Genomic DNA, 23,047 nt, shown 5'->3' with positions numbered 1-23,047 from the left:
TAAATAGCGTTCAAACCCTTGTCCCAGGCTCTGCTTCTGGGGAACCCCAACTAGACGTGCTCAGGTTCCCTCTAACCCAGAGGCATGAACAGCCACACAGAGGAGGCCATGGGGTGCAAAGCACCGTTGCCGCACTGCAGGAAGCACCGGTCCTGTCCCTCTCACATCTGTGGCCTCGATGTGCATGTGTGCCTCAAAGCCTGGCTGACAGCAGCTGCCGTGTGGCCCGGCACAGCAAGGCTGCTCGTGACCACAGCTTCTGCGGCCTGAGTCCACAGACCCAGCCTGCCACCCCCCAGTCCCTGAGGTCCGTCCAGCCAGCTGAAGCCTCCAGACTCTTATCGTTCAAAAGCAGCTGGACAGGCCACACCCGCACACGGATACTGCTCTTCATGGTCATCAAAACAAAAATGCCCAGTTCCCTCCCTCATGCTCCCTCCACCTCCTTCCAAGAAAGACTTTTTTCCAAAGTGTAATAAAACCCTGAAAAATGATTGCACAGTTGAGAATTGGGCGTAGTTAGGAAAAGTCCAGGTAAGGATTGGGATGGGGGATCCGTGGAGAAGGGCCTGGGTTCCTGCGCAGCCTGAGATCAGAGACTCTGCTCCCAGCCCGGGGCCTCCAGCTCGTCCTGCACTCAACGCTTTAATTAAAAACGCCCACTGGGTGGCAGTAGAGCTGCTTGTTTCTAGCAGCCGGGGGCATTCGCAGAGAGTAAACCGAGGGGGACAAATACGAACCGACCTGAACCCCTGCGGGTGTTGCCTTGTTTTTTATGCCAGTTTGAGGTGGGCGGGTCAGGCAGATTGCAGAATCCCCATGGCCGGGATTCGTCTGGTGTTTTTCTCATGATTAGAATGAGACTGGATTTGGGCAACCGCACAGGCCAAGTGCCACTGTCATCGCATCACATCAAGGATGCACAGCACCACGTCCCGGCGGCTGTGGGCTGCAGACCCCTGGCTGAGGAGTGTGTTCCTGTGTGCAGCCCACACTCCAGGAGCGAGGGTGGGCTCCACCTCCTTGACAGCGAGTATATCAATTATTTGGGATTTTCTATATAGGAGGTTTGTCTCTTCTCTCCCATTAAAACATTTCCCCCTGCGAACATATTTTAATTTTCTAGATGCTTAAAAGGTAATAAAAGGTGAAAACAAAATAAGCGATCGAAAACATTGCTGGGGGGGGGATACCCAGCACATGTCACTGAACGCAAGGCGAAAGGTTTTCAGGGTGCGAGGGGACCGAGGCACAGGCCCTGCACCTTCTCCAGAATTCACTGTCACTGCTCAGCGACCGCTGCGTGTTGATGTCCAATAGCCCAGAGCTCCTAGGTCCAAACGGGAATCCACACAGGCCCACCCACCAGCCCCCCAAGCCCGGGGCTCTGGTTTCTTACATCAGTGATCATCCTCGAGCCCTTGCTTGCCGCTCCCCTCCTCCCATCCAATCGGCTGCAAATTGTGCTCACATCCCGTCATCAGAGAAATGCCAATGACGTCAACATTGTGACACCCCTGCACACCTGTTAGAATGGCTGGGATCTGTGGGGCAGTGAACACACCGCATGACCCTATAGTGCTGGGTATGTGTCACCACACATTTGTCCAAACCCATAGAATACACACCAAGCGGGAACCCTAATATGTCCGATGAACTTTGGGGGATTACGGTGAATCGCCGTAGGTTTATCAGCTGTAAGGATGTACCACTCTGCGGGGGATGCTGACAGTGGAGGGGACTATGCGTCTGTGGGGTAGGGGCACGAGGGAGATCTCTGTAACCTTCCTCTCAATTCTGCTGTGAATCTAAAACTGCTCTAAAAAAATTAATCTTTAAAAAACAAACTGGAGACCATTAATAAAGAGCTGGAAACCACCAACCCTTTCCTTGGACTTAAAATAGAGGCTTTTAGCCCTAGCTGATTTTTCTCAGTGGTTAGAGCATCGGCCTGTGGACTGAGGGTCCCGGGTTCGATTCCAGCCAAAGACACATACCTCGATTGCCGGCTCGATCCCCAGCCCCAGTCGGAGCTAGTGCGGGAGGCAACCAGTCGATGTGTCTCTCTCACATTGATGTTTCTCTCTGCCCCATCCCCCCTTCCACTCTCTCTGAAAAGCAATGGAAAGAATATCCTCGAGTGAGTATGAAAAAAATAGAGGCTTTGATAGAAGGACGTTTCGGAAAGAAATCTAAACATTCAGAACAGGTCGTGCTGATGGGTAACATTAAAGAAACACCCCGACTTTAGAAGGTGCATCGGTACACATCCACCATCCAGGACCTGCGGCTGGAACAGCCTTCGAAATACATCAGAAGGAGAAAAACACCGCAGACGGGGCTGAAAGGTGCTGGGCGTGACAGTGGCCTTCCGGACGCACGAGGCTGCTTCGCAAGAAGCCAAGGAGGGGAAGGAGGGTGACGAATGTGTCGAACAAGTGAAACGTTAGAAAGCTCCCAGGGAAGTCAGATGAGGCCTCTAGGTGGCCACTCGGTAAGGGGACTCTGGGTGGCCTTGGGGGAGCACAAACATGGGGTTGGGAACTTGGGATTGGGTGTAACAAATGCACCAGAGAACAGCGTTCCTGAGCGGTTAAGCAGAGCGCTTTTGAAGACACTGGTTGATGTCGCTCAGTTGAAGGGTAATTTTAACCCGGCCGGTGTGGCGCAGTGGGGCCAGCACGGTCCCGAGCACCGGACGGGTCGCCGGCTCGATTCCCGGGCCACGGACTCCAGCCACAGGAGGGGGCGTGCAGGAGGCGGCCGGTCCACGCTTCCCTCTCTTCCTCTCTCTAAAATCAGTAAACACGTTTTAAAAAAGTAAAGGGCTATATTAAAACACTCCCAAAGAAATCGAATATGCATTAAATTAGCGAAGAAGATGAAGGAATCAGCACACTCAGGGTCAAAGGCTTCAAGCCGAGAAGGCTTCCCCGGGGTCAGGAAACCGCGAAGGGAGAGGAAGCACCGGCGTAATTGCACGTCCTCCCCGGAAAACAGCAAGAAGGATAGACGCGTGTTCGCCAGGTCCCCAGCCCGGAGACGGCGCGTCCTTTACCGCACAGGAGGGTCTTCCGGGGGCAGATGGCGCGACCTGGACACCGCGGGGCAGGAGCCAAGGTCCCGTCAGAACATCCGAAGGCATCGGGGCTCCAGCGGAACCAGCTTATTCTTCACGCGAGAAAGAGCTCAAGATAACGAGCGGAGAGCTCTGCTGGCTGAAAAAACCTTGATAACTTCAGAAAAGAACCGTCATACATCGGACAAAAATTACTGCGGGAGGACGCTAATAGCCTGGAGATTAGCTTTGCGTCCCGGGTGTTCCAAATGGCATCTGCGGAGGCCAAGAGGCCCGCCGGGGAGGGTGGCCGGTCACAGTGGATTAGGGCCCCCAGTGCCTTCGTTTTAACTTAATTGCCTCTTTATAGACCCCCATCTCCACCTGCAGCCATGGTCTCAGGTCCCGGGGGCTAGGACTTCAACATACGAAAGGGGCTGGGGCACGCTTTCTCCCATAGCACTAAGTGTGACTGAGCCCTAGGCTTGCTCTGCTGTGTTGACGACAGTGATCACAGCGGGGGAAAGTCCTTAAGCCCGAAAGAGGGCTCCAGGTCTAAAGAGAACGCCTCCCGCACGCAAGCCATGGCCGCCAACGCCGTATTCCCTGAGCCAGGGCCGTTTGCTGGGCCTGCGGCCCCCGCAGCCCCCTGTGGACAGACCAGAACTTCACCCCCCGCTCACGGGCGAAGCGTGCCCGCGCTGAGGAGCGGGGGCCTGGAAGCCAGGGCCGGCAGCCGGACACACGGTCCGCTTTTCTCTGCACTGGTTTCTACTTCTATACAAAACAGAGGCTGGATTTGACAAGAGGGGGTGATCTCTAGTACACCCATCTTCCTCACTCAGCTCCCCAATCAGTAACAGCTCTGCAGAGAAGCGCGGAGACGTCCGCCCTGACCCCCAGCCGGTGCTGCCCCCCCCCCCATTGTTCCTGCGCTGTTTTCTTCAAATCACTTAACGCTCTTGGAAAGCATCACAGTTATTTACTTGATTGGTTTTTCTCTCCTTTCACTAGGACGTGAGGTGCGAGGAACCCGCCGAGCTCTGTCTGTCTTGGTCCGCCTCCGAATGCCCGAGGTCTGGCGGGTAACGCGCCCTCCCTCAGCAGGTGCTGAGCGGATGAGCAAGGAGCCACTACATTTTTAAGAGTCGATTTGGCTTTAGAGTGGCTTTTTCATACCCATCTTCCAAACTGTATTTTGCTGAATCTAAAATGTTGAAAATCTTTTGCTTCCTTCACGGGAGGTGGTGACTCCAACAGCTAGCAGGGAAGGAAAGGGGGGGGGATGTTAAGATGGGATTGAGGATTAGCAGAACCGCGGCCCTGGAGCGCCGCCGAGGGGCGCCCTTGGATCGCCCGACGCAGCCCAGCCAGAGGCGGGAGGCCCGGAGCGTGGCCAGCGCGCGGCTCTGACAGGCAGGAAGGGCCTCCGGCGGCCCACTGCCACCTCCAAGTTCTTCGTCCCCAAACGTGCCTCTCGCTCTCTCCAGGTGCCCAGCCACAGGTAGAAGGACTCAGCCTGTGACGGTGTCCTCCGGAAGAAATATGGAATCCCTAGGAATCGATTTTATGACCCATGTAAAGAAAGGCACAAAACTTCTCTGGGGGCCATACAGCTGAGAGTGAATGGAGAGATAAAGCATATTCCCGGACAGGAATGCCGACTTTCCCCAAAATTAATGCAAATCCAATAAAAATCCCTATAGGTTTTTGCAGACAGATGGAAAAAAATCATACTAAGATTTGTCTTGAGTAGGCAGTGCATTACAACTGTCAAGAACTTTAAAAGTAACGGCTAACAATTTCAGCGTTCTGTGTATATAACAATGCCAGAAAAAATACTGGTGAACATGTAAGCTTAAAGAGGAGAGGGTCTTTCTAAGTGTACCGGCAAAGAAGAAATCATAATGGAAAATCGGAGGGATTCACATATCAAAGCAGTCCATGAATGCAATGAAAAGGCGAGTGTCAAAATGGAAAAATACCAGAGAGTTCTGATGGACAAAGCGAATCTCTTAATGTACAAAGGGTCTTCTGTGTTCTTATGAAGATAAACCCACGAATAGGAAAACTGGGCCAGGACACAGGCAGGGCCTGACCGGGTAGGATCTAGACGCCCTTGGCCAGGGCTTACTGTGAGGGAACTTACCGCAGGGCTCGTTGTGGGCTCCACTACTCGGGATGAACTGGGAGGTCAGCCGGGTTGAGGCAGGCTGTAGGGAGCACAGGCTTCGAGGGGACTGGGGACACCTGCGAAGGTCCTGGTGCGAGACGGGCTGAGATGGCCCAGGAGCGAGGATGGCGTGGACCAAGGTGGGGAAAGCGGTCTGATCTGGAGAGACTTTGGAGACAGAGCCCAGGGAACTTGCTGATGGATTCGGTGTGGGGTGTGGGTCAAAGAAAGGTGACAAGAATGTTCACGAATGTGAGAGAATTTTTAATTACGCCAGATGTATTCGTTCTATATCGCTGTAACGTGTTATTGTAAGTTTAGTGGCAACGCGAATTCCTCGGCTCAGAGACCTGCGAGTCTGCTGTCCCCTCTGCTCCTGGCTTCACAAGGTCGAAAGCAAGGCCTCGGCCAGTTTGAGTGCCTTGGGGGTGGGGTGGGGAATGTACTTCCAGGCTCATTCCGATTGTTGGCAGAGTTCAGTTCTGTGTGGTGGTAGGACTGAGGTCTCCGTTTTCTTGGGGTCACCCAGGACACTCTCGGCACTTTAAGGGCACCAGGGTTCCTTGTCGCATTGCCTCTCCCCCCTCCGCACACCGCACCGTCCTTCCCTCGCTTCAGAGCTCTCTGACTTCCCCTCTGCCACGTCGCCCTCACTCTAGCCAGAGAAAGTTCTCTGCTTTTAAGCGCTCATGTAATCACTCAGATAATCCAGAATCATCTCCCTATTTTAAGGCTCATAATCTTAATTACGGCTATAGGGTTCCTTTCACCACGTGAGGTAACAAATTCACAGGGTCCAAGGATTAGGGCCTGGATGTCTCGGCGGGGGCTGAGTCGGTTTGCCTGCCCTACCACACGCAAAAACGCTGAAATTACAGAGGGAAAAAAGCAGGATATTAATCAGGGTTTCTCAGCCTTGACACTATTGGTATTTCAGACTCAATAGTTCTCTGTTGTGGGGACTGTCCCATGCACAGTAGCTCTGGCTTCTAACCGCTAGAGGCCAGTGGCACCTACTCACCCCACCCCCCAGCCTAAGTTGTGACAAACTTTGCCAAATGTTCCCTAAAGGTCAAAATCACCCCTAGCTGGAAATATACTCTCTCTCTCTCTCTCCACCCCCCTCCCTCTCTTTATCTCTGTCTCTCTCATTCCAGTTTAGTAAAACACACACACACAACACACACACACATTCATATATAGAGTAAAAAATACTAGAGGAAAAATAACGAAGCATTAACAATGGTTGTTGTGGGTTTTGTCGAAATAGTTTTCTTTATGCTTCTCGGGTTTGAATAGCTGTTACCTTTAAGCATGATTTTACAAGGCAATTTCTCTCGCAATAGATTTTCAAACCTGAAATCTGTCTTTGTTCTCAGAGGTTCTACTTGATGGCTCTTGGCTGTTCTTGTAGTGTACCACCGGGTTTCTCTCTCTCTATTCACAACTAAAATTATGTGTCTCTCTTCTACTTGTCAGATTTTTGTGTCAGAATATATAATCTATGCCTGAAATTAATTGAGTACCAACAGAACTAGCTGTCCCTTTAGTCTGAAAGAACCATGCAGTTAAATGGTCTGGCTACTCAGAGCCATTTTTTGTGATAATTGCTGGAGAATTTTTTCAGTAGTTTCCTTGATTACAAGGCATTTTGATTTTCTACTCCTTGAGTCCAGTCTGACCAGTTAAACTCTTCCATAAAATCGCCCTCTTTGGAATAGTCCTATTTATTAGATATGATTGTATGTAATACATTATAATTTGTAACATCCACCTTATCTGTAGTTATATCTCCTTTCTCGTATTAATATTTCTATTTTATTTTTAAATTAGATTTTTGCAGAGATTTGTGTCTTTCTACTGGTTTTTCAGAGGAGCTACCTCTTCAATATACTTATCAGGTAGAGCCATTATGGAAAACGGTATAGGAGTTCCTAAAAAAATTAAAAATGGAACTACTGTATGATCCAGCAGTCCAACCACTGGGTGTACTATAGCCAAAGGAAATGAAATCAGAATGAAAAGACATGTGCACTCCCATGGCCATTGCAGCATTATTTGCAATAGCCAAGAAGAGGAGGGGAGAGGAGAGGGCCGTCTGGAGAGGACAGGAAGAGGCGGTGGGAGCGTGAGTGAGCTGTTTGCCTTTCTAACAGGTTCCCAGGTGCTGCTGGTCAAGGTCCTCACTTTGAGAATGACTTTGAGAACAAAGCCGCACCCATCCGTTGCTTAGCTCTGAGGGACATCACTTGAATAGGCTGCTGTGGGACTGCCCAGCAGCACCGAGGGCCAGAAGGGGAGGTGGTGGCACGGTGGCTCCAAAGGGCATGATGGGCCCTGGCCAGGTGGCTCAGTTGGTTGGAGCATCGCCCCATACACCGAAAGGTCTCGAGTTCGGTTTCTGGTCAGGACACATACTCAGGTTTGATTCCTCAGTTGGGGCACGTTCGAGAGGCAACCAATTGATGTTTCTCTCTCACATTGATGTGTGTGTGTGTGCGTGTGTCTCTCCCTCCCTTCCTCTCTCTAAAAATCAATTAAAAACATATCTTCCAGTGAGGTTTTAAAAAAAACAAAACCTCTCAAAGGGCATGATGGTGTCTCCTTCCCCAGCACTGCCTGAGCAGGCCCTGGGACCAGGGAGGTGGGCAGAAGGAGCTCAGTCACTTGGGGGACATGAAAGGATACCTTGGGGGAGAGGAAAGGACAGAAGGGCAAAGAGGATTACAGGGCTGGCAGTGGCTGAAATGCTGGGCAAGGGCACCCAGCCCAGCTCACTCTTCCCCGACTCGGTATGCCTCTCTGTCCCTGTCACCCATCCACACCCTGACCATCTTTCCAGCTCCTGCCTAGATCTCGCATCTTCCATGGAGCCTAGGCTGCTGCTCCCAACCCCCAAGTTCACTCTGCTATCCTTCTTACCCGAACCCACAAAACTCAGTGTGTGATGTTAACTTCATGCTGCCTCCAGGAGCCCGGTGGGTTTTGACTGCCTCTACTGCATTCCGTCGGCTCTAAGACTGTGTTGTAAGACACACCATTGCTCTAGGTATAAGAAAGAAAAATCACGGACAATTTTAATGGTAAAAAAATCTTGATTTCAGAGATGTTAACATATGAAAAACTGTATCTTAGAATGCATGGACTGGATTCTTGAGCCTTGGTCAGAGCAGCAGTTCTGAAAGTGGATGGATGGATGATGGATAGATGATGGATGGATGGATGGATGGATGGATGGATGGATGGATGGGTGATGGAAGGATGGATGGGTGGATGGGTGGGTGGATGATGGATGGATGGGTGGGTGGATGGATGGATGATAGATGATGGATGGATGGATGGATGGATGGATGGAGGATGGATGGATGGGTGGATGGATGATGAATGGATGGGTGGGTGGGTGGGTGGGTGGATGGATGATGGATGGATGCATGGATGGAGGATGGATGGATGGATGGATGATGAATGGATGGATGGGTGGGTGGATGGATGATGGGTGGATGGATGGAGGAAGGATGGATGGATGGGTGGGTGGGTGGATGGAGGATGGAGGATGGATGGATGGATGGATGGAGGGTGGATGGGTGGATGGATGGAGGATGGATGGATGGAGGGTGGGTGGGTGGCTGGGAGGATGGAGGGTGGAGGATGGATGGATGGATGGATGGATGGATGGATGGAGGGTGGATGGGTGGATGGGTGGATGGGTGGATGGATGGATGGATGATGGATGGATGCATGGATGGAGGATGGATGGATGGGTGGGTGGATGGATGGGTGGGTGGATGGATGGGTGGGTGGATGGAGGATGGATGGATGGATGGATGGGTGGGTGGGTGGGTGGATGGAGGATGGATGGATGGATGGAGGGTGGGTGGATGGATGGAGGATGGGTGGGTGGGTGGGTGGATGGAGGATGGGTGGGTGGGTGGAGGATGGATGGATGGATGGATGGAGGGTGGGTGGGTGGATGGAGGATGGATGGATGGATGGATGGATGGATGGATGGATGGATGGATGGATGGATGGATGGAGGGTGGGTGGGTGGGTGGGTGGGTGGATGGAGGATGGGAGGATGGATGGATGGATGGATGGAGGGTGGGTGGGTGGAGGATGGATGGATGGATGGATGGATGGATGGATGGATGGATGGATGGATGGATGGGAGGGTGGAGTGAGCGAACCTCACTCAGTCCTTCCCAGGTCGGAGCAGCACGCCCGGCAGGGGTCACTGCGCACCCAGCGGGCGGGCGAGGGGCGCGGGCGCGCGGGGGAGGCCCCCTGGGGGCGGGGGCGGGAGCGCCGGCGGCGGCGGAGAGACGCGCGAGCTGCGCCCAGACTTCCGGTGCCTGCGGAGCGCCCAGCGACGGTTGCGCGCCAGAGGCCGGGCAGGCGGAGCTGCAGCCATGGTGAAGATCAGCTTCCAGCCCGCCGTGGCCGGCGTCAAGGGCGACAAGGCCGACAAGGCTTCGGCCTCGGCCTCGGCCTCCGCCCCGGCGCCCGGCCCGGCCGCGGAGATCCTGCTGACGCCGCCTCGGGTGAGAGGGGCCGGGCCGGGGCGAGGGGCCGGGCCGGGGGGCCGGGGGCGGCCGGGGCGCATCGGGGCGCGGGGCCGGGAGTGGTCGCTCCTCCCGACGTGCGGAGGGGGCCGGGTCCCGAGCTAGGGCGGCCGCCGACTGTCTGAGTCCGAAGTGGGGAGGGGGCCGGGCGGCTGGTCGCGGTGGGAGAGGGCTCAAGGCCCCTCCCCAAGGCGTAGGGGCGCTGGGAGCCTGGTCCCCAGCCGGGGGGAGGGGGCGGGGGAAGAAGTTCGGGGGGCGTCGCTCGCGGGGTGTTTGCGGCCGGTTCCAACCCGGGGGAGGGGCCGGGAGTCGGGTCCCGGGTGGGGGATGGGAGGAAGGTTGAGCGTCGTTTCTCCAAAGTAGCGCGGCGGGTGGTGATGGGCGGGGGACGGGGGGGACTGATGCCCGCGAGGGGAGAGGAGCGAGGGACCCCTGATTTCGTGCCAAGCGGGGGCGGCCGGGGGCGCGGGCCGCGCTGCGCCTCTGCACCCAAGTGGCGGGACCCCGAGGGGCGCAGGACGCCGTGGGAACGCGCCGCCCTGCCCGGCGCGCCTCGGGGGGTGCGAGGCTGGGCGCCCCGGCACCCCGACCCCTCCTCCTTCCCCTCCGGCTCCCGCCCCGGCTCCCCCCTCCACCCAGCGCGGGGGGCGGGCCTCGGTGCGCCCCGCCCCCCGCGTCCCGGCGCCCGGACCCCTAAGGCGCGGGGAGAGCGCGCCTTCCCGCCGGGGGCTGGGGCGCCGTGCGGCCCGACGCGGGGGGCCCAGGGGACCCGACCTGTGGCGCGGGCGGGGAGGCGATGGGAGGGGGAGCTGGTCCCCCCAGGCTTTCTAGTGTCGAGGCAAAAGTGTCGACGCAGCGTTGCCCACGGCGATCTTGGGGCGCACTAAGCCCCCCCTTCCCCGCCCCGGTCGAGACTGGACTTCGAAGAAAAGTCTTTGTCCCTCCCTGCCTCTGACTGAGGCTGGCTTCCGAGGACTCTCCCCGGCGCCAAGGCCTCTCCAAGTTTATGGGTGATCCACACACACCCCGGGGTTTGTCTGGGGGCTGGGGGGCAGGGAAATTCCCTTGCCTTGGAAGAGGAGACTGCAGAGGGGCCTGAGACGTGGGCGTCACACCCTGAGCAAGCGCCCGAGTGTGGATGCTCGAGCCTGGGGCGCCCACTGCCCTGGCGTGGTGGCTGCAGCTTCACCGACCGCCTTGGCTGGGTTGGGGGGTTGCTGTGACCCCCACCAGAGCAGTGCCCTCCCTCTGATGCCTGCATGGGGAGGGGCACTCCGTATTTGACGACTGGTCTGCTGCTTTACTAGTTAGTCTGCAAGGAGCGCGTCTCCTGCCCCTGTCCTTCCTTCCGCTCAGCTCCAGGGGGTGCAGGGATGGGGGCTCCAAGGCCCGAGCTTGCCCCTTCTCCCAAATGCCTGGCACCCAGCTGAGGCCTGGGAAGCAGGGCCCTGCCTCTGAGAGCCATAGGATTTGGGCGGCAGGGAGGACCAGCCAGACAACGGGAGGATGTGATTCCAACCCCATCAGAAGGGCCACGAATTTGCAGGACTGGCACATTCTGGGGAAGCACCTTGCTGATGGTGTCAGGCAAGCGGGGTGGCAGATGCCAGCATCACCTTGGCAGTAACTGACACCCAGCCCCTGGCTCCGGAATGTGAAATGGAAACATGCACTTCCTTCCCCGTGCTGTTCCTGCTGTTCGTAATGGCCTTGAGCCTGCTGACCTAGCCCCCTCTGCAGACCTTGTTGGGCAGGGTCCCCTCCCCCCCTTAATGGGCGACGGGGTCAAGGAGGAGAATTACAATCTGACACCTTTAGGACAGATGCGCCTGTTAGTGAAATTTTATAGCTCCTCAGGGCCAAGGCGATGCCGCGATTGGGGCGATGGGAGAAGGGTTCACTCTCGTGAGCCTTTTGTGGCCACCCCTGGCCAGTGGGCACATTTCCCATGCCCAGTGCCTGGGCAGTGAGCACGGCAGGTGCCAGCCATTCACAGATAGAGCCCAGGACAGAGGGTCAGCCATTTATTAGGGCACCGAGGAGAGGTGGGTGGGACAGGCAGGCCGTTGGGGAGGCCCAGGGAGCCACTTCATCAAGAGAGGTCGTTTGGGTTTTGTGCCGCTTTGGTGGGGATCAGAGGAAGTCTAATTAGAAGGTCTCTTCTGGGCTGGGGGTGATGCTAGATCCCTTCTTGGTTACTGAACTGGATGCAACAATAAGATCCAAAGCCAGGGAACGACCACTGGATGCACAGACCGGCTTGTGAATCAGCGGGCGAGCTACCCTCTGGCCGCTGGAGTAAAATGTCGACTTGTGTGCAGGCCTGGGGGCCAGGTGGGCAGCAGCACCCTCAGAGCCGGCTCCCCCTGCATTTGAGCACAAACTGAAAACACAAGGAGCATTTTGTCCCCAGACCTGCTGCTGGAAGGAAGTGCCTCAGTGGGCCCAGAAGGGATGGGGGGTGGAGGCCCAGCTGGGCCTCCAGCTGCCCACTCTCCCCTCGTGGTGTTTGCCACTGAGATAATGAGAAGCCAGCACTGGTGGGCGGCTGGCGGGGAAGCACCCCTTCTCAGCACCTTCTGGCCACGTCACCCCTTATTGGTGAGAGGGAGCAATGGGGGCCCAATCCCGCACCTTTAGGACAGATGTGCGTGGAAGTGAACTGGGCCCGCCCTGCACCCTCAGCCCCCTCCCTCTCCCACAGTTCGCTGGGTGCACAAGCACACGCACACATGGCCAGGTGTGGGCACGTCCCCACTCGACCCGGCTTGGGGGCTGCGAGAGGAAAGAAGCATGTTCAATACAGTCATCTTCTCAGCGCTGTCATTTTCTGGGGCTCTTGCCTTTGATTAATGGCCCCTGTGTTGCTCCCTCCCCAGCCTGCATACCTGAGAATCAGATTTCACCTTCTGTGCCCCCGCCTCAGGCCCTTGGCAAGGGGAGCTGGGTCTCCCGGAGCGCTGGGGGGAGGGTCCCTGCCAGCCAGGAGGGCGGATCTGGCCAGGCTTGGAGTCCTGCCCATGTTCCAGTACCCACAGGCTCCCAGGGCTGGGCTGAAAGGACCTTCGTTCAAAGGCAGCCCAGGCTGCCCAGCTCTGGGCCTGCCCCGTGGCAGTGTGGGGACTTGGGGCTTTCCCGTTCCTGGCCTGCCCTGGGACTTCCCAGAGCACCAAACTTTTCTGCTCTCTCTTTTCTGTTCCTCTCAGCCTGTCCTTGCATGTTTCGAGGCTGTCCGCAGAGTGCCAGGGAGGATGAGTTTCTGTTAGTGACAAAAAAAATGCTTGTGGTAAAATGGCAGAAGCGCAGCCTCTCCTCGCTCTCTCCCCCAGAAGAGCTCCAGCAGCCAGCTCTCCTCTCGTCCTCTGGAGCCTTTTTTTGGAGCCTCATCTTGACTCAGGAATGGAGCAGAATCAAAGAGATAATCCACCCGGAGCAGCCAAGCAGAGCAGGGAGTGGGGGGTGGGAGGGCTATGGAGGAGTGTCCTCGGGGACCTCACCGTTCTCCTCACCCACCTGCGCCTGGTGCCACTGGACCCCACGACAGAATGGGGTTCAGTGATGACCAAGTCATGAACCCTGTCGCTTTGACCCAGCTGATGTCTGTGCATCTGAGCACAGCTCTGCGTGCCCCAGGGGGCAGAGCGCATTTGCCTGCTCTCCCCACACCCCATCGGTGTTCTCTCTCTCTCTCTCTCTCTCTCTCTCTCTCTCACACACACACACACACACACACACACACACACTCACACACACATCGGTGCCCTTGTCTCTGTGGTCTGCGGCCTAGGAAAGAAAGATGCTGAGGAAGAGACAAGATGCTGGGGACAGGAGGGGAGGGGACGGGAGGGGAGGGGAGACCCTCCCTGCCAGCTGGCAGTCCTGGCCTGTGGCGGGTGCATTCTGGTTCCCTCTCTGGTTCCCTTGTAGCCACCTCCTCCAGCCTGCAACTCTAGCTTAATCCGCCCACAGTTCATTTCGACACTGTCACCGAGGGGAGGTAGCTGGAGCGCTCTGTCCAGGAGCCGTGAGGGTCTGCTGAGTTAATGCTGCAGTTGGCTGGGTTCCCCCTGGCTGCTTTGGCCCTGGCTTTGCTAAATCATTTAATGAGCACCACTGTGGGCCAAGCAAAGCCGGCAGGCAGCGGCCCAGGCCCCTCTTGGATCCCCACAGGTCTGGCTCACGTGCCTCACAAGAATGCACAGCCAGGCACTTCGCTCGGAAGGCCCAGTTGCTATGGGAACAGTATGCAATATTTTCTGCTTTCTAAATGGAAGCCCCCAAGTGCCTGTGGTAACTGTTCCACGTGGGGGCTGCGTTTTCCTGGGTCTCTAGCCTGACAGATGAAGCGGCTTGGGGGCTTCCCAAAGCTGGCGCTGGGCAGGCAGGGATCCCAAGGGGCGAGGCCCCAGGTTCTGGCTCAGCTGACTGCACGCCCCAGAGGCCTCCGTCCGGCTGCTGGTGCGCAGTGCCTGGGGCCTGCGAATGTGCCAGGGCTTTGGAATTCGAACCTTGGTCCTGACGGTGTAGCGCGGGGCTCAGGAAGCAATGGCAGCATTGGGGCAGGATTCGGGGGCCCTCCCTCCTGTGTGGGGCCCTTTTGCCTGGAAGCAGGGACATCTGTGGTTTCCCATCTGCCTCGTGAGGGTTTCTGGTTCTGATTTTCTTCCAGCTGCTGCTCAGCCATGGTGCTTCTGGGGTTTGGCCCCGCAGGCTGAAGGAGTGTGGGATGGGAAGGGGAGCAGGGTGTGAGCCCCTGTGTGTCAGTAGAGGCAGGAGAGGGGGCCGTTTGTCCACCACACATCTAGGGAAGGTGGGGGATCCCCAACCTTCAGTGACCCCTACAGAGACGTGAGGACACAGGGCGGCGTCAGGGATCCTGGCTGTGTCCTCAGGCACATTAGCCACCCCTCACAGTCTGCGGTGGCCACGGAAGCCGCCTCCCTCCTCTGTCCTCTCTGGCCTCCTCGCTCCCCTCCCTCTGCGGCTGTGCTGGCCCCTTAGAACACCAGGCCTAGCTGGTGCTGTAACGCTGGTAGGAGGCCTCACCTGATCAGGTTCTTCCTTCATGGAGCTGGCCCGTGGGCTATGGCTGGTTGTAGCGCACTGGCTGTTCTGTTGCTTTTTAAGCAGTTTTCACAGGCTTCTCTGTTTCCTGAACAAGGAGACTAGGCCTGACCCCAGCAGCCTCAAAGCTGTCGTGGTGGTGGCCTAAGGAGTAAAAGTCACTCGGCTGATAAAAAATCTGTAACCAGCACCGAGGGCTTTGAGGCCCTTTGTCTTCTTTAATTCGGACAAAAGCCCCCTCAGGACAAAACACAGGAGGGAGGGGCAGTGGCAGTGTGCCCCATGCTGGGGCTCAGGCCCTTTCAAAGCTGCATCCCACTAAATACAAGTGTGGGTCCAGAGGGCAAGAGTCTCAGCTGGTACAGTCAGCCTGTCCTGCCTTCTGGGTCCTTAGGACCATGCACGACAGCTGCCCCCCCCCCCAATCTTGTTCCTAGTGAGATGGCAGCAGAGCTTGGCCCTTGGGTCACCCTGTCCTGTGCTTTTCCTGGGAGCCCACTGGAAAATCAAAGCCATTGTAGCCCCCACCTCCTCCAGGTGGCAGCTGTCTCTCAGGGCCATGTGAGCAGTGATCAAGTGTGCTGTCACCCTGGTTAGAGCCCCAGGGTGCTGAGGAGATGACAGCCAGGTGGGTGGTCTCATAAACTTGCTCAATCCCAGGACACCCCCCCCCCTTCGCAGCAGGGCTAGGTTTTGGGGGTAGGCCCCAGGCCTGCAGATAGGCCCAGGCCATTAGGGGCAGTGGGTTTGACTTGGTTCTACCAGGTGAGCTCCCTGGAGCACAGACCAGGGTGGTGGGGAACAGGGGCACCTCTGCATTCTGTGTCTCACCGCATGGCTGCTGAGGCTGGGGGCCAGCTGGCCTGGGGATGGATGTGCCTAGAGAGGGGGAGGGTCCTCCAGGCCTTTTCTGCCCTCCCCAAGCAGGGAGGCAGCAGCCCCTCTGATGGGACTCCCCTCTGCTTCCTGAGTCCCACCCCCCACGTGTGCTAAGCCAGGGGCCACAGGGGAGAGGACCTGAGGGGCACAGCAGTCTCCATCCCTATCAGACTGACGACCTATGCTAAGAGATACAGGCCTGTCTTGTTAACTTGGACCTGAACCATGTTCCCACCCTCTTGCCACCAGCTCCAGGACTAAGGGGAAGGGATATAAGGCGCAAAGAGGGCTAGGCAGGCAGTTAGTGGCAGAGGCCCCAGGGAGGAGCTGGCTCTGGGCTGCGCCCCTCCCACACACCGCCCCAGCTCCTTGAGGGTGGGAATGGGGGGGGGCTGGGTCCTGGGCACTGGCCTCTAACCGCACCCTGGCTGTAGGTGGACACTATGGAGGAGGGATTGGATGGCGGGCACTGGAGGCAGAGACAGACCTGGTGCCTTAACAGCGTCTTGCAGGGTGAAGGAGGGCCTGGGCTAGGGCAGGGATCGTAGGGAGGGAGGACAGATGTAAAGGTAGAGGTGACCAAAGCCACACGGGTTAGAGCCCGAGTCACCAGGCTCCCCGTCCAGTGCTCCAGGTAAAGCGTGTTACTGAGATTATAACATCCTGTCTTCCGCCTTCCCAGACACCCGTGGCCTAGAGTTGGGTCGGGTTGGCCTGCTGCTCCTTGGCAGCCCTGCAGCTACTGTCCTGAGCCCAAGTCTGGCTCCCAAAGCAAGTTTTACCAGGAGCCTCCTGCCCTGGCCTCCAAGGCAGCAGCAGCTGCTGCCACAGCCACGTTTCCCTCCTGGCAGAAGCACCCTGGCTTCCGGAAGCCTCCAGACCTCACCCTGCAGGCTCCACTCCTGACAGCCTGCCTGGCACTGCCAGCCGGGACTCATGTGAGGCCATCACTGCCCAGAAGGCTGAGCTCTATGCACTGTGGATTGCAGGCCTGGTGCTGCCAGGTGGGAAGGAGACTGGCCCAGACCCTGTGCGCCTCCAGGCGCCCAGGTCCCCAGCATTCAGTGACTGCTCCCTGCCACAGCCCCCTCCTCCCTGCCTCCATTCCTGTCCTACCCTGTGGACACCAGCCTTCTGGTGGATCTTGTTACTCCCCACCTTCCCTGGCTCCACACTGCCCGGAGCACCCCATTTCCTACAGATGGCCAGGCCTGGCGCAATCACTATGGCCATGTGTGTGTTTCTTCCCTTCTGTGTTTGAAAGGATATACTGTGGTCCCATGAAGGGGACTCAGGGCACGGGAGTTCCAAATGCGCCCGTGGAGCTCCAGTGTATCATTCTGTGGCTTCGTGGTGGGTCTCGGTCTCTGTGTACGTGGCAGGAGGAGCTGGGGAGAGCCCGAGGCTTCCTTTCCTTCCAGATAACACTCGGAGTATCCCGAACACCCATTCTGCCCTCTGCTGACCCCAAGGCTCCCTCCTGGCCAGCAGGGTGGGAGGGATTCCAGGGTGCACGACCCCCACCCAGCTGACCCTGCACTGCTGTCCACAGGAGGAGCGGCCCCCCTCCCACCGCCACAGGAAGGGGGGGTCCGTGGGCAGCGTGTGCTACCTGTCGATGGGCATGGTCGTGCTGCTCATGGGCCTCGTGTTTGCCTCCGTCTACATCTACAGATACTTCTTCCTCGCCCAGGTGAGGCCGGGCAGGGGGAGGCCGGGTCGCAGAGGAAGGGGAGCGTCCAGGGAAGCAGAGGGGTGTGTGGAGAGGACGGCGTGGGCAGCTGAGAGCCAGGGGCTTGGGGTTTGTGAGGAGGGGGCCGCAGGAAGCCTTGGGCATGCCCCAGGTGGGAGGAGTGCCTAGGCTATGCCAAAGGCCTCCCTCCCTCCATGGGGCTTCCCCAGGGCCGACTACTGGGAGTTTCCTGTTGACCTCAGGTGTGTCTAATGAAATGGGTAAGGACACTTGTCCAGGGTCTGTGTGCGCTAGAAGATGGGGCCCCAGGCCTGGCTCCCGGCCATTATCACCAGAAACTCAGATCCAGCAGAAATTGGAACTCTGTGATCCCTCCAAGCCCGAACCCTGTGCCATGGGTCACGCTTTGAGGAATTCCATTCCATTCCATGTTTGGATGTTGGTTATGAGAGGAGAAAAGTGGAGGGTGGGTTTATAGACAGACTCACCACCACCTCCTGTAAAGCGGCCCTGGCCACGGCCACACACCCAGGCGGTCACACCCCCAGCTATCTGCTGTCATCTTTCCCCTGGGAACCTGCAGCCAGTCTGGGCGGAAGCTGGGCCTGGAGAGCTGCTCATGGTCACGGCGACCTTGTGATGGACCCGGACCTGAACTGAAAGTAGTTAAATCAAAGGCAACTCAAAAGAAGAACCCTAAGTACAAGGAACTGGGACTCTGAGGAACAAAAGGCTGCGAATTGCCAGTCATTTATGACCCAAGCGACCTCCTCCCACCTGGAGCGCTGGGCTTTAACTGTCCTCCGTCACCCAGTTTTCCCACAGTGGAAATTACTGAAGAGTTTCTGTTCCCTGGAACTTTCCCCTTGGAAGCTGCTGACTTCCCCTTGTGTCCTCTCTCCCCTCCCCCCCGGCCTGCTCCCCACTCCTTCTAGGTTTTCACTTTCCTGTTCACCCTTTTTCTGCTGTGGCTGCAGCGCTCCCCTGCACCCAGTCTGATGACGGGTCCCCTCTTTTCCCAGCCCCCGCTCACAGCCTGGGGTTCCCCACCCACCACAGTTCCCAGGGACTGGGGCACCTAGAGCAGCCCCAGGTCTGTGCCCCGGCCCTGGGATTGGTGTGTGGTGACTCACCCGGGAGCCTGCTTGGGGACCGGAGGGGAGTTCCGCCTAGTCAGGCAGCAGTCTGGGCACGGGGAGGGGCCCCGGAGGAGTACGCGTGGGCCTCCTGGTCCACCAGGGCAGTCGCTGGGCCTCAGTCATGTGTCAGTGCCTCCTTCCCTTATTGACGGAGTACCTGGGCTGGCCACTCGAGGGAAGCTGCGTTTGTCAAGGTTTCTCGTGAGGCGTGGGCGCTGGGGAAGGTGGTGGGGTTTACGTGAGGTACAACTGGAATCACAAGGGACTGCCTCTCAGGGCGCCACAGCAGGGGGCAGGAAAGATGGGTGAGTGCCCTCTGGTGGCCATGCTTCCCCCACGGCCCAGCTTGCCCAGTCCAAGCTCCCGTGGCTGCCCCTGAGGACCCTCTGGCTCACCCCAGGCTCTTTTTCAAGTGTCTGTCCCTCGGGTCCTCCCCATGCTGGTCCACCCCTTCCCAAGCACAGGCTCATGGACTTGGAGGTCAGAAGAAGCCTGGGGAGCACCTCATTTTACAGATGGGGAAATGCCCAGAGAGGTCATCCACCTAGAAAATATTAGGCCTGGCTCATCCTCCCCAACTCCCCACGTTTCTCAGTTTCTCCATCTGTGAAATGGGCCTCAGCCCCACGTGTGCTGTGTCCCCAGGCCTTAGGAGCGTGAAGTCGTTAGGCAGGTGGCAGTGGCTGTGCCGAGGGCGCTGTGTGACCAGCCTGTCTCTCTCCCCACTGTGCTTAGCTGGCCCGAGACAACTTCTTCCACTGTGGCGTCTTCTACGAGGACTCCCTGTCCTCCCAGGTCCGCGCCCGGGTGGAGCTGGAGGAAGACGTGAAGATCTACCTGGGAGACAACTACGAGCGCATCAACGTGCCCGTGCCCCAGTTCGGGGGCGGCGACCCCGCAGACATCATCCACGACTTCCAGCGGGTAGGCCAGCGGGGGCAGGCGGGGCAGGAGAGGGCGCCCGGGGCCCACTGCCCCCGCACCACGGGTGGTGAGAAAGAGCAGGTGCGGAGGGAAGGCTGCTGGCCCTCGTCCACCCTTTGACTGTACCGGTGCTAAGCTGTGTGTAGACACGTCTACGGCTTAGCTTTGTGAGGATTTAAAGACGTTGCTCTTATTATATACAGGGTGGGGCAAAAGTAAGTTTACGGTTGTGAGTACTCGAAACACAGGGTTGGTTCTTGTATTACTACTCAGCAGGTACGTATTATTTCCCATTTGAACAGCCGAGCCTACTTCTGCCCGCCCTGTGCCGGTAGCACAGCCGTCGCCGAGTGAACCAGCCACGATTCCCTCCTCGCCACCTTGTAGCTGCAGACACCAGCTGTTGTGGATCAGACCAGTGTCCCCCCTTTTAAAAAATTTTTAAAATATGTTTGTATTGATTTTGCGAGAGAGAGGAAGGGAGAGGGCGAGAGAGAGAGAGAAACATGGATGAGAGAGAAACATCAACTTCAGTGGCTGCCTCCTGCACACCCCCTGCTGGGGATCGAGCCCAAAACCCAGGCATGTGCCCTGGCTGGGGATCGAACCGGTGACCTCTTGGTACTTGGGTTGACACTCAGCCACTGAGCACCACCAGCCCAGCCAGTGTCCCTTTTTATTGCAGAATATCTTGCTGTAGCACAAAGAGGCCCCGGGGTGGGGCGTTTCTTGCTGAGGGCCCACAGAGGTGGACCTCACAGCTTTGACGAAATGCAGTCAGGTCATTGCTATGCTCCCTAAACCTCAGCTCTGTGACCCCCGAGAGAGCCCTGTGACAACTGAGGCATTTAACACTTGGTGTCTTTCATCTAGTGAGTGGAACCTACTAGAAACACACGTCAGGAGAGGAGCAGGAAAGGGGTGTATCGCCATGGCGGGGTGGGGCTCCCGCCTCTGCTGGCCTCTCGTAGCCCCGCCTGGGCCAGGCCCTCTCCACGGGACTGACGTAGCCGCTCTTCCCAGGGTCTGACCGCCTACCACGACATCTCCCTGGACAAGTGCTACGTCATCGAGCTCAACACCACCATCGTGCTTCCCCCTCGAAACTTCTGGGAGCTGCTCATGAACGTGAAGGTGAGCCGCGGTCGTGGCAGTGTCTGTGCCTCCTTGCTCACCCTCCCTGTGGAGGCCCGGCCTGGGGCCAGGGCTCCGCACCCCAGCCCGTGCCCCATTCCACACCCCACTCCATGCCCCAGCTGCAGAGCAGGGAGAGGCGGGAGATCAGGCCTTAGGGTGGGAGATCAGACTCCCTCACATGCAGAATTCGGGCCAGTGCAGTATTCGGCACAGTAGGAAGTTCCTGGGGACACAGTTAGAAGGCCAAGCTGCGGGGCCTCTGCATGGGGGGGGGTGCATTTCAACGTTGAGGGTCACAGCTCAAGTGAGTAGAAGGATGGTGACAAGGGGAATGGGCGGTGAGCTAGTGGAGACCACGGGAAGGGAACCCTGGGTACTGACCAGCACTGTGGCCACTCCCTTTGCAGAGAGGGACCTACCTGCCCCAGACGTATATCATCCAGGAGGAGATGGTGGTCACAGAGCATGTCAGTGACAAGGAGTCCCTGGGCTCTTTCATCTCCCACCTGTGCAATGGGAAGGACACCTACCGGCTGCGGCGCCGGGCTACTCGGAGGCGTGAGTGGCCCCTGCCCTGGGCTCCAAACCACCGCCATTCCCAGCAGTGCCTGACCCCAGAGCTGGAGACCAACAGTCAGACAGCTCAGATAGCAGCAGCAATAACAGCTAATGTTAATTGAGCACTTACTACATGCCATGTATTTTACACTCTATGCCCTTAAAGAATATAAGTTATCATCATCATCATCATCATTATTGCTGCCCCTTTTAAAGGTGAGGAAACTGAGGCACAGAGAAGTTAATATTTCTAAAGTCATACAGCAGGAGGGAGGCAGAGCCAAGCCATCTGACACCAGCTCCTGAGCTCAGCATTTTACTGCTCTGCCTCTGGGTGAACCTGGGTTTGTTTTCCTGGGCCTCCTGCCCCCAGCTCTGAGGTCTGCTCAGGCTCTAAGGCTGGTGGCTTTTGTAGCCCAGCCAGTTCTGGGCCAGGACACCAGCCTCACTGGGATTTCTCTGTTCCCTGCAGGAATCAACAAGCGTGGAGCCAAGAACTGCAACGCCATCCGCCACTTCGAGAATACCTTCGTGGTGGAGACACTCATCTGCGGGGTGGTGTGAAGGTCTCCCCTCCCTCCTGGCCCCCCCCCCGCCCCTCCTCTCCTCTTCCTGCCACTCTCTGGCCTTCCTCCTTCCCCTCTCAGCTTGTACTTTGGATGCCGTTCAGTAGATGTGACATATCTCCCCATTCCTGCCTGGCCCTGCCCGCCTCCCTGTAGCAGATCCGTACCTCTCAAGGCCTCCACTTCCACTGAGGGAGGGGCAGAGAGGGCGCCCGAAGATGGTTTCTGTGACCACGATCTTGAAGTTGGGTCCTCAGGGGAGGACTGGGTGGAGGGGCTGAGCTCGTGGGAGTCCTGGGCTGGGAGACAGGGTGGGGGAGGGGTGTGGAGTGGGGTTTGAAGCGTCTGCACAGTGGGAAAAGTCCTAAGGGCTTTTTCCTTGGGTGGCACGCTTCCTCCCGTGTCCCCATTCCTGGGTCTGGGCTGAGAATGGGGGACTGTGCCCACCCAGAGCACAAGGGAAGGTGGCTGTCCTGGGGGGTCTCCCAGGACTCCTGTCAGTGCCTTTGGCCCACCAGAGGGAGCCTGGAGCTTGGGGTGGGGCTGAGTTTGTCAAGCACAATCGTTCTCTGAGTGGAACCAAAGAGGGAGGAGCCAGGGCCCCTAGCGTGGGCCCCTGGAGCACAGTGGGGTCCCACAGCCATGCTGGAGCAGGGCAGAGGATGCCCCCCGCCCCCCGGGTGCTGTGGGGCTGAGCACAGCACTGACCAGAGATGGGCTGTAGGTCCCGCTGAGCGGGCGCGGGCTCCTGGCTGCCTCCAAGCTCAGAGCTGTTTGGAAGACTGTGGAGGGGAGGGAGAGCCCCTGGCACCTGCACCCCGCCTCCTCTTTGTTCTGAACCCGTTGCCCTCTGCTCTGGGTGATGCGCCGCTTTCCTTTTCCTCCTCACTTTGCATGTTTTTACTGATCATTCCAAATGCAACCACGGGAGCCCTGAGCCTCGAGGAGAGGGCTTCGACGCCCCAGGCAGGCTTAGGTGCTCCCTGGAGATGAACTCTTAACCGCTTTGTATATTTTCTCAATTAGATCTCTTTTCAGAAGTGTCTGTAGAACAATAAAAATCTTTGACTTCTGACTTTGACTTGAAAGTGACAGGGGGGGTGGGCGCAGGGCCAGGATGCTCGGTCTTGTGGGCTGTGCTGTGAACCTGGGGTCAGGGAGACGGGGCGTGGGGGGCAGCAGGCAGGAGATGCCAGCAGGCCTTGGCATCTGACCCTGCAGAGGTGGGCCTGCTCCCTGGTTCAGCCGAGGACCGCAGATGTCCCCTCATGAGCCAGGTAGACAGACTCACGTTTGC

The 23,047-nt window shown here is 57.7% G+C and overlaps 1 protein-coding gene across 2 annotated transcripts; it reads left to right on the top strand.

Moving 5' to 3' along the window:
* The first annotated feature begins 9,518 nt into the window (after positions 1–9,518).
* Positions 9,519–22,825, top strand: ITM2C (integral membrane protein 2C). 2 transcript variants are annotated; one of them, XM_081142452.1, is made up of 6 exons: positions 9,519–9,769; positions 17,286–17,426; positions 19,301–19,489; positions 20,513–20,623; positions 21,034–21,184; positions 21,657–22,825. In XM_081142452.1, exons 1-6 carry the CDS (start codon positions 9,638–9,640, stop codon positions 21,746–21,748), a joined length of 816 nt encoding a protein of 271 aa, XP_080998578.1. In that variant the 5' UTR covers positions 9,519–9,637; the 3' UTR covers positions 21,749–22,825. The 2 variants fall into 2 exon arrangements, with proteins under 2 accessions (XP_080998578.1, XP_080998579.1); XM_081142453.1 differs by lacking the exon at positions 17,286–17,426 and having other exon boundaries at positions 9,543–9,769.
* The last annotated feature ends 222 nt before the right edge of the window (positions 22,826–23,047 follow it).

This window comes from Miniopterus schreibersii, assembly GCF_964146895.1.
Source record: "Miniopterus schreibersii genome assembly, chromosome: 7".
Classification (NCBI taxonomy): Eukaryota; Metazoa; Chordata; class Mammalia; order Chiroptera; family Miniopteridae; genus Miniopterus; species Miniopterus schreibersii.
The sequence above is the reverse complement of the archived record's forward strand: the minus strand, read 5'-3'. Positions and strand labels throughout refer to the sequence as shown.

Coding starts and splice junctions, on each gene's coding strand:
- ITM2C (XM_081142452.1), top strand. CDS start 9,638: ATGGTGAAGATCAGCTTCCAGCCCGCCGTGGCCGGCGTCAAGGGCGAC. Junction 19,490..20,512: donor TCATCCACGACTTCCAGCGG/GTAGGCCAGCGG, acceptor CGCTCTTCCCAG/GGTCTGACCGCCTACCACGA. Junction 21,185..21,656: donor GCGCCGGGCTACTCGGAGGC/GTGAGTGGCCCC, acceptor TGTTCCCTGCAG/GAATCAACAAGCGTGGAGCC.